Source organism: Scylla paramamosain, chromosome 1, assembly GCF_035594125.1.
Source record: "Scylla paramamosain isolate STU-SP2022 chromosome 1, ASM3559412v1, whole genome shotgun sequence".
Lineage (NCBI taxonomy): Eukaryota > Metazoa > Arthropoda > Malacostraca > Decapoda > Portunidae > Scylla > Scylla paramamosain.
Window position 1 is genome coordinate 5,400,001 of NC_087151.1, and position 12,837 is coordinate 5,412,837.

A 12,837-nucleotide genomic window follows, 5' to 3' on the forward strand; every position below is an offset into this window, starting at 1 on the left:
AGCCTCGGCCTTAGGGGGGAGGGGGAGATCAGGAGACAGGCCGCTAAGTGCTATGCGGGTGTGTTCCCGCCCCCCACCCTAGCCCCCTTTCCATTGCTGACCTCCACTGCGCGTGCGCGGGGAAGCACATGGGAGAAACTTAGCACGGCGCTGGCAGGAGGAACGTCAGTCGTATGACAGCGTTCGAACAGTCTGGTGGTGCGGCAGTGTAACCTCATACGAGTATCAAGCGGCATCGGGACTCTGCTTAGGCGTATAGTTGCAGGTCCGACTCGTCCCGACATGTCTCTCCTCAGGTAATTCCCGCGCGACCACATGTGTGCGCTATCCACGACACTCATGCTGGAGATGTATGCCTGGAGGACCTGCTAAGTGGCTCCTGTACAGACCACGTGTGATTGAAGCAAATACGTCAGGATATGTACATGTACTACTACTGCTACCGACTTGCCATACGCTACATTCATCCATCACCGCCGTCGCTGCAATCCTTCCCGCGTAGACACAATGGACTATTACGATCTCGAAGGATGCACTTACACTCCGATACGGAAATATTGAGTGCGGGAGAAATTGACGCTCGCGCAAACATGATATTATCTTGATTAACGACGCGCTGCCTTCGTTGCCGTGGAAAATAAGGACACCAGTTGTAATTCATTGTGCTGTATTGTTCGTGGGAGGGAATATCTCCTTGTCCCGTGGGAGGAGGAAAAGAAGAATGAGGAGGAAGCTTTGCAAGTGATCATTCGCAGCGGGAGAAATTGTAGTGGTAATGACGGAAAGCTGTGTTAGAACTGGTGGAGGTTGTCTTGGCGGCGGCGGCAGTGTGAAGGCCGCGCAGCCAATGACGAATGTTTCCTTTCCGTGCTTGAAAGAGAGAGAGAGAGAGAGAGAGAGAGAGAGAGAGAGAGAGAGAGAGAGAGAGAGAGAGAGAGAGAGAGAGAGAGAGAGAGAAAGAGAGAGATCTTTCCTGGTGTTACTCATTGAGACGTTGACTCTGTTTTTTTCTTCTAGAGTCTTTACGTTTATTTCTGATCTTCCTTCTTCGCCTTCCATTTATCCTTTTCTTCCTCCTCCTAATCTTCTTATTATTTCATCATCCTTCTTTTGTTTCCTCTCCTCATCCTCATATTTTTTTCCTCATCCTCCAACCTTCACCACCACCAGCACCATCGCCACCACCGCCACTGTCATTTTTTTTCTCCTGGCCAGGATGGAGTAGAGGGTTTTCTGGGTCTCAGTCGATGGTTTGGGCCTTCCAGGTGTGCTTGGAGTTTTTTACGTGGGGGAGGCAGTGTGACGTGTGACTCAGCGGCTCCGGGTAACACAAGAGAGGAGAGAGAGAGAGAGAGGAGAGAGAGAGAGAGGAGAGAGAGAGGAGAGAGAGAATGTCATGGTTAATCTATGCATCCATCACGCGCCCTCTGCCTGATGGTGATGCATGATCTCTGCCTCACCTGACGGAGGAAAACAAATTAATATGCTCAGTAAGACAAACAGGACGGACAGGACACTTTGACGGACTTCTTTATCACTACGTAGATGCTACCTATTTCAGCACGACTGTGAGAAGAATGCAAAATGAGTTAGTAGCAACCACATGCACACTCGCACCGACAGGACACATGCACACACCCACGCACGTTACACACATCGCTCACACACATAGGTAGGCTGTACGTGCATAAAGACGAAGACGAGAACTGTTATTAGCAGAGTAAGGGTAGTAGTGGAAGTTGTAGTGGTAGTGGTAGTGGTAGTGGTAGTAGTAGTAGTACTAGTAGGAGTATAGACTCCTGCGGTGGTTGTCTGGTTGAAATTATAGTGATTGTGATGAAATTTATATATCGAAGTGTGTGTGTGTGTGTGTGTGTGTGTGTGTGTGTGTGTGTGTGTGTGTGTTGACCTTGTGTTTCGGCTTCTCAGGCAAGCATTATTATTTTGCTTCTCGTGAAAATGCAAGTCTTTTTTTTTCTCTCCTTGTCTGTCTGTGTGTATATATCCATGCTTATATGTATGTTTCTTTTTTTTTTTCTTTTCTCTCTCTCTCACTCTCTCTTTATCTCCGTCTTTCTGTCTGTCGGTGTTTCGTTATTCTTGTCCGTCTGTGACTCTATCTTATCTTTGTTATCTCCGTGTTCTTTATTTTTCTCTGGTTTTTTTTTTCTGTCTTTCCGTCTCTGTTTATACAATTTTTTGCATGTCTCTTTTTATGTGTGTCTGTCTTTCTGTCTGTTTATCCGTCTCTCTCTCTCTCTCTCTCTCTCTCTCTCTCTCTCTCTCTCTCTCTCTCTCTCTCTCTCTCTCTCTCTCTCTCTCTCTCTCTCTCTCTCTCTCTCTCTCTCTCTCTCTCTCTCTCTCTCTCTCTCTCTCTCTCTCTCTCTCTCTCTCTGAAGGTAAATGACTCGTGATGAATGTCGGTTGACTAATAGCGGTTGAGGGGAATCCAAGGCGCTGTCTGTTGAGCATCAAGGCTGAGGAATATCTTGTGTGTGTGTGTGTGTGTGTGTGTGTGTGTGTGTGTGTGTGTGTGTGTGTGTGTGTGTGTGTGTGTGTGTGCACGTAAAGAGTGTTGGACATGTTCGTATCATGCTCGTACACGGTCGTCATCACGCATAGGATGTTAATTAGTGTAAATTATATAGGCCGTGCATAGTGTGTATATAAAGTGTGTGTATAGGCCGTATGTGGAGTGTTACGTTGGCCCTGTAGTGGCAGAATTTAGTGCACCTACATAAATTGAGTGAGTGAGTGAGTGGGAAGATGAGAGTGTGCTTAAAAGTTTATGTGGGTGTGTTGTGATGCACGTGGAAGTGATGTGCATTTGTGTGTGTGTGTGTGTGTGTTGTGTGTGTGTGTGTGTGTGTGTGTGTGTGTGTGTGTGTGTGTGTGTGTGTGTGTGTGTGTGTGTGTGTAGGCGAGTGTTTTAAGAGTGTAAGGACGCATGAAGGTCTTGGTGGGCGTTGTGGTCAAACTACCGGCTTCTTAAGGACGTGTTGATGTCAAGGCCGCCTGCTGCCCTTCCGAACTTCCTTCCCTCCTCGCCTCCCTTCTTCCTTCCCTTAAAATCCCCTAAAAACCTCAGTCTCCCCTGCAACTTTCTCCCTCTTGCCTCAGTGTTAAGTTTGCCTAAGGTTTGTTTATCAGAGGCAGGTGGAAAAGCAGATTATTAGTGGTCGAGTGAATATGAGAGAACGAAGGAGGAAAGTGTAAGTAAGAAAGAGTGAGAATGGAATAGTGAATGCCTGAAGGAGTGCTGGTAGATGCAACTCATGGTGGTGATGATCAAGTGCATGAATATTCAGTCGAATTCAGATGAGAAACGTATAATCTGTTTTGCTTCACCTGTCTGTGAATTCATTAACCTTTTCATCACACTAATTGAAACCTCAACACTTTCCTCCTCCTCTTCCTCCCTCCTTCCTTGAAGCCACGCGTTTTCTCTTAGTTTTTGCTGTGGTTCTCTGTTTTCACCACTCCCGCTAACCTGTTCCTCTGACCTGCCTGCTAAAAACTCCTTTCTCTTCCCCAATTAAGGAATATCACGTTGACTTATCACTCATCAAGAAAAGTTGTCCTGCAATCTACACTTCTTGAAAAAGATAACACCATAAAAAAAAAACAATAACAATACCAACACAAAGTTATTTGCAATACATCCTTTAACAAACTGGGAAAGAGGTCACCTGAGAATCGAAACTGACAAAGGAAGAAACGTCTGTAAAAGTTGACAGACAAGTGAAATAATAGAATGTCAAGGAAAGCTGTTGTGCGGGCGCGTGGACAGTGTTACCAAATCAGGGGCGTCAACCTTGACAGTTTATTGGCCGACTGAGAAGACGCCCGCTGCTACTGTGTGTGTGTGTGTGTGTGTGTGTGTGTGTGTGTGTGTGTGTGTGTGTGTGTGTGTGTGTGTGTGCAAACAGGTGATTCCGTGCATTGTTTTGAAATGAGACGATTTTTTTTTTTTTTTTTTACTTTTTGTGTGAATTATCAGAGAGAGAGAATGATGTAGAAATAGGCAAACAGACATATAGACAGGAAGACTAACAGCTGGAAACACATGGGCACAAATATAGAATGACAGTCAGATATACAGTGAGCAATTCATGAAAAAATAATGCATAATGTTATTTATTGTGCTGATTTTATTATTATTAATTATCATTATTATCATCATCATTATTAACGATGTTGTTATACTTGTTTTGTTTTGTTTTTTCTTGTTTCTTGCTCTGTTTTTTTTACTGTTATAAGCAGCAACTAAAACAACATAACAAATCTGTACACTTCAATAGTAAAGTTTAGTAGTAAGAATTATAATAATATTGATGATAATAATGACACCACCAACACCACCACCACCTCCACCACCACCACCACCATCATCATCACCACCATCATCATCATCATCATCCATCAATCATCATCATCATCATCATTATCATCATCATCATCATCATCATCATCATCATCATCATCATCATCACCACCACCACCACCACCACCACCACACCACCACCACCACCACTAACAACAACAACAACAACAATTACAACAGCACAAGCATCACCAGCTACGCTCCAGAGACCTAGGCCTACTAGGCACCCACCACAGGAATCACCCACAGGCGACACACCCTCCGCCATAACGCACGTGGTAGTGGTGGTGGTGGTGGTGCCGATGGTAAGTGATGGTGGTGTTGTGTTCTAGTCGATCTGTAATACATTTTTCTTTACTTCACATTTCCTCACATTTTTTCCCCTTTATTTATTCATCTATTTTCCCCCTGCGGTGTTCTTTACGAGACGTGCAGGAGGTCAGTGCGGGTTGCCTCGTTTCACTTGCTTGCGCTGCTTGCATCACCCCGCCCTCGCCCGCTGATTGGTTCCCGCTGATCTCGTTTTCTATGTGTGTCTAGTCTCCGCGAGCCCGCAATTTGTACCTTAGATTTAGGACAGAAGAAGAAGGAGGAGGAGCAGCAGGAGGAGGAGAAGTAAGGGAAGATTAAATAGAATAAGGAGAGGGCACGACATACTGATCAAAATGGATGAACATAGATTAATAGGGAGAGAGGGAGAGGAATTAGAAAGTGCAAGCTAAATTTAGTTCGTACGTTTTTCTCTCTTACGATCGGTCATGTAGGCAGTGACGTGGCGCATCGTAGAAAAGAAACCTTGTGCCGCGCTGCTTCACACACTTTCATGCAACCACCACCTGTCTGCACCCTGGCTTGGCGCGCCGCACCTTCCCTTTTTGACCTGCCTTTAATACCTATATCAAATTCTACTCCATTTCCAAACATTTCCCTTAAGTCTCTCTCTCTCTCTCTCTCTCTCTCTCTCTCTCCTCTCTCTCTCTCTCTCTCTCTCTCTCTCTCTCCTCTCTCTCTCTCGTCCATTTTTTGCTTCCATCCTCCCCTGACCTCTTCTTCTGCCGCCTTTAATCTTACTGCCTCCGCTCTCCTCCTGTCACTTTTCTTTTTTTCGGTATCTGAATAAGTAGTGACCAGTCCCACCGTCCTTCTCTTCCTTGCTTTCCCTTTCTCCTTCATTCCTTCCCCCCTCACTCTCTCCTTCCCTTCATTTCCCTCCATCCTTACTCTCTCCCTCCCTCTGTAGCTAATCCAGAAAGGTTACATATTTCCACAAGAAAAAAATAAAAATAAATAAAGAAAAGTGAAGCATTATCTTGACCAGGCCCTTGGATACTCATGCACACACACACACACACACACACACTCACACACACACACACACACACCGTTGAGGGCAGAGGCAACATACAAAAAAAAAAAAAAGACAGCCGGTCAGAATCTCACTCCTTTACCTTTTACTTAAACTGAACAGTCTTATCGAGGCAACGGGAAGCAAGTTACTCTGCTTATTTTCACTTTCATGGAGCCTGGGCGTGTCCCGTTGCCCCCAGTTACACACCAGCGGCTGTGTCTTGCGTGGAGGAAGGGGACGGGGAGAGGGGGAGAGAGGCAGAAGTGGAAGGAGGGAAGAAGAGGAATCAGCCCTCGAGGTACTTACTGTTTATTAGCGGCGTGGAGGAACTGGGACAAGGTGATGAGGGTCTGTAGGGTGTAGGGGCTGTGTGTGTGTGTGTGTGTGTGTGTGTGTGTGTGTGTGTGTGTGTGTGTGTGTGTGTGTGTGTGTGTGTGTGTGTGTGTATGTGTGTGTGTGTTTGTCATGTGCTGATACAAAAAAGGCAAGTACTGCTTCTCGTCTGCCTGCGAGTGAATTCACCTTTCATTGTGCTCCTCGCCTCAGGACGTGCACTGTTCCCTCTTAGTCATCACCGTGTACACGTGCACTAAAATATACACGTACATGGACAGACATGTGTTCGTTAGTATATATGCACATTTGCACTCACATGGACACACACACACACACACACACACACACACACACACACACACACACACACACACACACACACACACACACACACACACACACACACACACACACGTGCTTGAGGTGATTGAACGTGACACTGACCAATACAAGACCTTCATTGGAGTGTAGCAAGATATACTGCCCTCCCTTCACTCCCTCCCTCCCTCGCTCCTCACTCTCTCCTCTCACCCATCCCGCAACCCCCCTCCCCACCTCTGTCGCCACCGAGTTAGTCAAGCAAAACAAAAATATTGCTGCCCGAAGTAGGAACAGGAAAACTTTAAACCTTTTTAGTCTTCTGCCAAGGTGTTTAATAATCGTTGAGCAGATAATTACCACACACTTGCTTCTCAACTGACGCCTCGCTCCGTGATGTACGAGTATACTTGAAGACGTATATTGTTTACTCCCGACACGGACTTAAAGCTCCTCAGCCCTCCGCCACTCCGTCTTGTCTTTTCCTTAAGATTTATACAATGATAATCTCTTGTAAGTGGTCATAGCAGAGAGGGAGTAGCATCGTCTCCTCTCTGACATTCCTGAGACGTGCATTTTTTTCCTTCCTGGAGAGTTATCACCGTGAACATGACATGCACGAGGCCCCTTCAGGAGACAAAGTGTGGAAATACTTTGGGAACTAGAGAGGGCGCCGTGTACGTACGTAATGCAGACTCACGCACACTCACTTGAAGGCTCAAATATCTTCACGAAGTAAGGCAGATGATGGAATGTGAGTGCGTGAGGGAGGGGAAGAGGCGAAGGAGGTGCGCTGTGATAAACTGAAAGCAGAGACGTGTAGCCATGAATGAGTGCAAACGGTAGGCATTAAAGCATCCTCCTTCGACATCTTTGGCTAAGACTGAAGGTAATGGTGATTAAATTGATGAATATTTCAAATGCGAGAAACACTGAAGGGTGAAAATACTGATGAATGTCATTTTTTTTTTTTTTCGTTTATTTATGAGTTGTTTTTTCTTATTACACACACACACACACACACACACACACACACACACACACACACACACACACACACACACACACACACACACACACACACACCATCACACCATCACACCATGACATCTCCAAAGAAAATAGAAACAAAGGAAGCAAGAACAAGAAATGGAGAGAAAGTTTCATTATCTCTGACATCCAATGCATAATAATTTTCTCCAACTCCCTTTCCTTCCGCCACCGCCCTTACGTCTTTCCCTGCATCTCCCTCCCTCCCTCCCTCCCTCCCTTGACTTCCCACCGGAGAGACGCCGTTATTGTGCCAGCAGTCGATAAGGAAATGAAAGTAAAAACCCCAGACGCCCCTTATTATTAACACGTGATGAAGGGACGGAAGCTGGGAACTCTTTGCTTCTTTGTAATTGCTGTTGTTATTGGTTATCGTAGTACAAGTAATGATGGTGGTGGCGGTATTAGTAGAAGTAGTAGTAGTAGTAGTAGTAGTAGTAGTAGTATAGTCTTGTCTTATTTCTTACATAACATCCATAAGAAATAGAAAATGAAGATCTAGAGAGAGAGAGAGAGAGAGAGAGAGAGAGAGAGAGAGAGAGAGAGAGAGAGAGAGAGAGAGAGAGATGGTGGAAAGAGAGTATGTTCGGGCACGGGCTTTCCAGAGTGTCCTTGCTTTACCGTTACGATGAGAAAAGGAATGCCCGTCAGCCGCCACCGCACGCCCCACGGGGAGGAAGAGGAAGGACGCACTTAAGGAGGAGGAGGAGGTAGAAAGGGGAGGAGAAAAAGCAATAACGTAAAAGTTCATTCGAGGCGTGACGAGGAGACAAAGAAGGTGACAAAATGGAAAGAAAAAGAAACCATATTAGGAGAGAGAGAGAGAGAGAGAGAGAGAGAGAGAGAGAGAGAGAGAGAGAGAGAGATGGCAGTGTGTCAGCTCATAATAGGGTCTCAAGTTTTTCTGTAAGGTATTTGGAATTCAGACTTCTACTTATTAGGTGTTGAAATCTCAAATTTCTGGATTGGTATTTTGAGCTGCGTTGAAATCTCCAGTGAATTTATAATATTGGCATCATTTTTCCTTCTTCACTCTCTCTCTCTCTCTCTCTCTCTCTCTCTCTCTCTCTCTCTCTCTCTCTCTCTCTCTCTCTCTCTCTCTCTCTCTCTCTCTCTCTCTCTCTCTCTCTCTCTCGCTCGTTCGCTCGCTCTCGCTCTCGCACGCCACCGTTGCCTCACTCAACAACCTTGCCACTGACATGACCCGCGACACCTTCCATCACGCCCACACCCGCGCCACGCCCACGCCAGCCCGCACGTGCCGAACCCTCGACCTAATACTGCGACACCAGCACCACTACCTCCTCCTCCTCCTCCTCCATCATCATCATCACGTAACCAGCACGTAATCTCTCCTAAATCACTGTAACTGTGCTGCTTCACTTTGTCTCGAAGGAATGATAAGCAATTTATCTTGTTGGTTTTGCTTTGTGTCCTATTGCCCAACACGACTGACTGACGCGTATGTAGAGAGAGAGAGAGAGAGACAGTGTGTTTGTGTGTGCATCCAAGCAGTAGATACACAGACTCTACAATACGAAACAATACCCCAACATAATTTCATATAAGAAAAACGAAAAATAATAATAATAATAACTTCACCGTAACACTGATAGTAATACTACACCAGTTACTATTACTGCCACTAATTATACCACAGACTGGGACATCACAACATCAGTACCGGTGTTAGCGTTACAATCAATAGTCCCACTAACACCTGCAGTATTCACAGCCTCAGTAGAAAGCGTCACTCATTCGAAGCATTATAATGAGAGGTCACATGAGTGTATAAAGAGAGTCAGTTGCACTCACTTGTCATGCTAATTGAGAGAGTACCAAGGGGGAGGGCGGTGACGTCAAGGAAATCAGGTGTGTGTGTGTGTGTGTGTGTGTGTGTGTGTGTGTGTGTGTGTGTGTGTGTGTGTGTGTGTGTGTGTGTGTGTGTGTGTGTGTGTGTGTGTGTGTGTGTGTGTGTGTGTGTGTCTTGCTGTTTCATGGTGGGAGGAAATGAAGTAGGAGAGTGGAATGAGGGTTCGTAGGAGAAATTGTTCTGTATATGTGTGTCTGTGTGTGAGAGAGAGAAAAAAAATGTTCTGTTTGTTTCTTTCTTTGGTTTTAGAAGTGTGTGAGTGGGAGAGTCTGTCTTCTGTGGTTTGTTTATTTATTTTTTTATTAGCCTCAACCATTTTTTATATTGTCATGTATGTCTTGCTGTGTGTGTTACTGTCTGTCTTTCTGTCTGTATGCCTGTCTGTCTCTATTTGTCAGTATTTCCTTGTCTTTCTCATAGTAAATGTAAGAGAGAGAGAGAGAGAGAGAGAGAGAGAGAGAGAGAGAGAGAGAGAGAGAGAGAGAGAGAGAGAGAGAGAGAGAGAGATAGGGTGGGGCTCACTCTCACACTCGCCCTTGACTCACGAACTCTCACTCTGACTCACTCGTTGAGTTTCTCGGCCTATAATTTGAAGCGTTGTCGTCATTATTTGAGAAATATTACGTGCACTTATGTCTTGTAACATGTTCACGATTTGTGCTGTAATTTTGAGACACACACACACACACACACACACACACACACACACACACACACACACACACACACACACACACACACACACACACACACACACACACACACACACACACACACACAGAGAGAGAGAGAGAGAGAGAGAGAGAGAGAGAGAGAGAGAGAGAGAGAGAGAGAGAGAGAGAGAGAGAGATGTGTTTTAAGGAAATATATTCACATTCACACGACTTGCAAGGTATGGTAAATTACTATGCAGAGAAGGAAGATACAGCAATTTCCTCTCTTGCATGTATCATAATAAGAGAGCAGAGAAGGACATGCTGCGTGGCGTGTCTTCTGTTTTGTTCTTTCCTCGAGTCACAACAGGCACCGGGGCAGCTGTGACCTTGTATATTTCCGTCTTTACCTCGTGTTACTCTCCTCACCAGACAACAAGAACCGTAACAAGGTGAAAGTAGTAATAAGTAAACTTTTTCTGCTTGAAGTTGTTTGTAATATGCAATAACTCGCTTCTGGAAATGAACACGAAGGGGAAAAAAAATTAAGTTCGGGAAAAAATATCATTAATAAAATATCTCTCTTTTCTTGCGGTGTTCACTTTCGTTTTCCCCCTTTTTTTTTCCTTCTTAAATCCTGTACACCTTCTAACCTCGCCCGTCCACATTAAATGATAATAATAATAATGATGAGTCCCGGTTTTGGTGTGACCATTACGAAGGGAAGGACACGGCAGGGATTCCCCGGCCCATCCTCCCCTGCATTCTCTGCCATGGCGAGGGAAGCGGGGAGGAACGGGTGCACGGTGCTCCAGGCAAGGCCGAACTTAGGGTCTTCTTGACCATCCTGATTTGGCGTAATGGTAGTAGTAGTAGTAGTAGTAGTAGTAGTAGTAGTAGTAGTAGTAATAGCAATGGTGGTGGTGGTCGTTGTGGTAGCATTTATTGTTGTTCTTGTTCTTGATCTTGTTCTTATTGTTGTAATAGTGTGCAATTGTTGTAATGGTGGTGGTGATGGTAGTAGAGGTAGTAGTAGTAGTAGTAGTAGTAGTAGCAGTGGCAATAATAACAGTAAAAGATGTATTAGTAAATATTTTTGTCATACAAGGCATATCTACATATATAAATAAACACACACACACACACACACACACACACACACACACCACGCTTAAATTCTTTCATAATTAGGAAATCACAAACAGCCAGAGCATAAACGATCGAAAAGGTGAAACACACTCATAAATCAGAACTTCCCTAACCTGGAAAGTAAAAGTGCTCACGTTGTCTTGCGTCGACTGAAGTGAATATTTCTGTATTATTTTCTTCCTTCATACTCTCGCGCATGCTCCGTCTGTACTGTTCCTGGCCGACACTTTCTCCTGTGCCTCGTCTCGTCATGTATTTATTTCAACATTTCTTATTTTTTCCTTGGCCAAGACCTGGTTGGTAACGTGATCATCTTTAGTGCTTCTCTAGCGCTTCTACTCTCCTTACCAATGCAAATGTCCAGCGTCTTTTCATATCGTTCTATATTTATTTGTTCCATCAATCACAGACGTGTTGTTAGTAATTTGATCATTCAGTCAGTCGATTTTACTGTCATTTCAGTTCGCCTATTAATATGTGTGTGTTTGTGTGTGTGTATGTGTATGTGTGTGTGTGTGTGTGTGTGTGTGTGTGTGTGTAACTTGGTCAGATATCCTGTTGTAAGGTCATTGAAGTGAACCGGATTACGGATTCTCCCCCATCCTTTCCCCTCCGTGGTGAACAGAGGAGACTTAATTAAGATTCTCTCTCTCTCTCTCTCTCTCTCTCTCTCTCTCTCTCTCTCTCTCTCTCTCTCTCTCTCTCTCTCTCTCTCTCTCTCTCTCCGTGTGTGTGTGTGTTTACTTGTCCTCATAAAGCCGTATTAACCTTTACCTTTCTTTCGTTCCAGGTAAGCTCCCGCCGCCTTTCACTTTCAAGACTCAGTGAGTAAAAAACAACTGAGAAAGGAAAAACAAAACCATCGTGTCCTTAAAACTGGAACTAGAATGGCGCGGCTCGTAATTAATTGCCACAGGTGAGTCCATTTTCACCTGAGCTCCATAGTCAAGACCAGGAGAGAGAGAGAGAGAGAGAGAGAGAGAGAGAGAGAGAGAGAGAGAGAGAGAGAGAGAGAGAGAGAGAGAGATTCGGTGTTACAGGTATAATCATTAGGGAAAAGAAGGAAAGAAAAGCTAGAAGGAAGGAAGGAAGGAAGGAAGAAAAAGAAATTGTGGAAGGGAGATAAAATGCATTAACGTTTGTATATTTATCACTAGAATTGTTTATACATGCATTATTCATTTATGTATATGAGTGTGTGAGTTTACGCAAGCATGGACGATCATAGGTTTGTGTCTGCATCTCTGTGTGTGTGTGTGTGTGTGTGTGTGTGTGTGTGTGTGTGTGTGTGTGTGTGTGTGTGTGGAGGAGGAGGAGTAGAGAATGTTTGCCTTTGACCGGGAGGAGGTGGGGAAGGGTGTTATTGGGGTATGGGGAAGGAGTGGGGGGAAGATGTTGGGAGTCTGAGTGAAGGTCATGAAGGTGAAGGAAGGAAAGAAGGAAGGGGGAGGAAGAAGAGGGGAGGTGGTGTGTCTTAGTTCATATACTATAAATAGGCTTATCCTGCAGCTTACTCCTCCCTTCCTACCTCCCTCCTTGCTTAATTTCCCCTCCTCCTCCTCCTCCTCCTCCTCTTTGTTCACTTCCACCTCTTCCTTATTTTTTACTTGCTTTTCTCGTTTGTTTGTGTTTTTTTTTGTATATCTTTTCCTCTTTTTATTCCTTGTTTTTCTTATATTCTTATATTTATTTGCTTTCTCCTTCTTCCGTCTTTCCTCTCTTTCGT

At 44.7% G+C, this 12,837-nt stretch overlaps 1 protein-coding gene across 1 annotated transcript in view; it reads left to right on the forward strand.

Moving 5' to 3' along the window:
- The first annotated feature begins 141 nt into the window (after window positions 1-141).
- LOC135092994 (peroxidase-like) overlaps window positions 142-12,837 on the forward strand; it is a 71,266-nt gene continuing 58,570 nt past the window's right edge. The window contains exon 1 of the mRNA XM_063991866.1: window positions 142-296. Within this exon, the coding sequence (XP_063847936.1) occupies window positions 283-296 (14 nt within the window). The 5' untranslated portion in view covers window positions 142-282. The remainder of the gene's footprint in view (window positions 297-12,837) is intronic.